A 1,278-nucleotide genomic window follows, 5' to 3' on the forward strand; every position below is an offset into this window, starting at 1 on the left:
TAAAGACAACTCTCCAATAATTAGATTGTATACCTGGAAGATTAATACCAATTTATAAATTTTTCATAGAATCTAATTACTGGGGAGGTCATCTTGAATTCAAGTGAATACAGGAGATAGCCCAGCTCCCTCCGAGCAGAGCTTCCAGGGCATACTGACAACAACCAAGGAACAGGCTGGGGAAAAAAAACCAAGTTAGAGACAAATTTTTGTTGTTGGTGGTTTTTTTTGGTTTTTTGTTGTTTTTTTTAAACAACCCCCCCTCAGTGTATTTCAAGAGCAGCCCACGCAGAAGGCCTGAGGGCTCCCCGCTCGCTAAATGTCAACAGGCAAAAAGCTGATGTGATCCACAGGCTCCCGGCACGTTTCCCAGCCTTCAGAGACTCCATCGCGACATCCGATATGCTACCAAAAGCAGAAATCTAAGCTCAAGGCTCCTGGAAGCAGCAGTGTTGGGGGGAGGCTTGAACCCCTGATGGGAACCAACAGTGCTGAAGAGACACCCCCATCCTGAATCCACAGGCAGGGCCAGTTTTAAGGACAGGGAAGCAGAGACCGCTTAGATTTTGACAACTTGGGCTGCAAAGCAGGGGCTCCTCCGCTCTACCCCCGCATCCTGCCTCCGTACGTACAGACGGCCATAGGTCCCCCCCACCTGGCCTTTTGTGAGCCGGCCTGGGTTCATACAGACGCAGCCGAGGACGTCCTGTGGAGAGAAAGCACGCGTTACACTGACCACCGTGGAGAGGGGATACACAGCGCTGAGTGGGCGCTGGTGAAATGGTTTCCACTTTTTGAAGGTGCTAGTTCCAAGTCTGTGGTACTGCGAGTGAGTGACAGAAGTGGTCCTAGCAGGGAACAGCTCCCCGTCCTATCGTCTTAGATTCCTCCTCCTGCCCGAGGCCAGTATATTCTCCGAGACAACAAGCTGTCCAAGGTCACCTTCTGCCCCCGCCCCCCCAAATTTCAGCGCCATATCAATGTCCGGTTCTCTTTGGCACCTTTCAGCACCCCAGCACCACGTACCTTAACAAAGTATCTCAGCTCAGACGGGGCAATGAGGACATCCGGGGTAACGGGCAAAGGCACATAGTTATAGAAGTTCTCGTAATCAATATTCATCTCGTCCGAGGGAGGGTAGAGGGGGTAATAACTGCACGGGTTGAGACAGAGCACGGATTACATTTCAGCATGGCAGCCTTTGCTCCCCATATCCCCGCACGGTAAGCCCAGGGAACAAGCATCCATCGCCCTCTTCCAGCAGACTTCTGCTTCAAT

The 1,278-nt window shown here is 51.5% G+C and overlaps 1 protein-coding gene across 1 annotated transcript in view; it reads right to left on the reverse strand.

Annotated features, from left to right (window-relative positions):
• Positions 1-206: 206 nt before the first annotated feature.
• Positions 207-1,278, reverse strand: part of POLA2 (DNA polymerase alpha 2, accessory subunit) — a 41,829-nt gene continuing 40,757 nt past the window's right edge. The window contains exons 20-21 of the mRNA XM_006037128.2: positions 1,027-1,153; positions 207-706 (exon numbers count right to left, since the gene is read on the reverse strand). Coding sequence (XP_006037190.1) covers positions 560-706; positions 1,027-1,153 — 274 coding nt within the window. The 3' untranslated portion in view covers positions 207-559. The remainder of the gene's footprint in view (positions 707-1,026; positions 1,154-1,278) is intronic.

This window comes from Alligator sinensis, unplaced genomic scaffold (genome assembly GCF_000455745.1).
Source record: "Alligator sinensis unplaced genomic scaffold, ASM45574v1 scaffold1318_2, whole genome shotgun sequence".
In the NCBI taxonomy this organism is placed as follows: domain Eukaryota; kingdom Metazoa; phylum Chordata; order Crocodylia; family Alligatoridae; genus Alligator; species Alligator sinensis.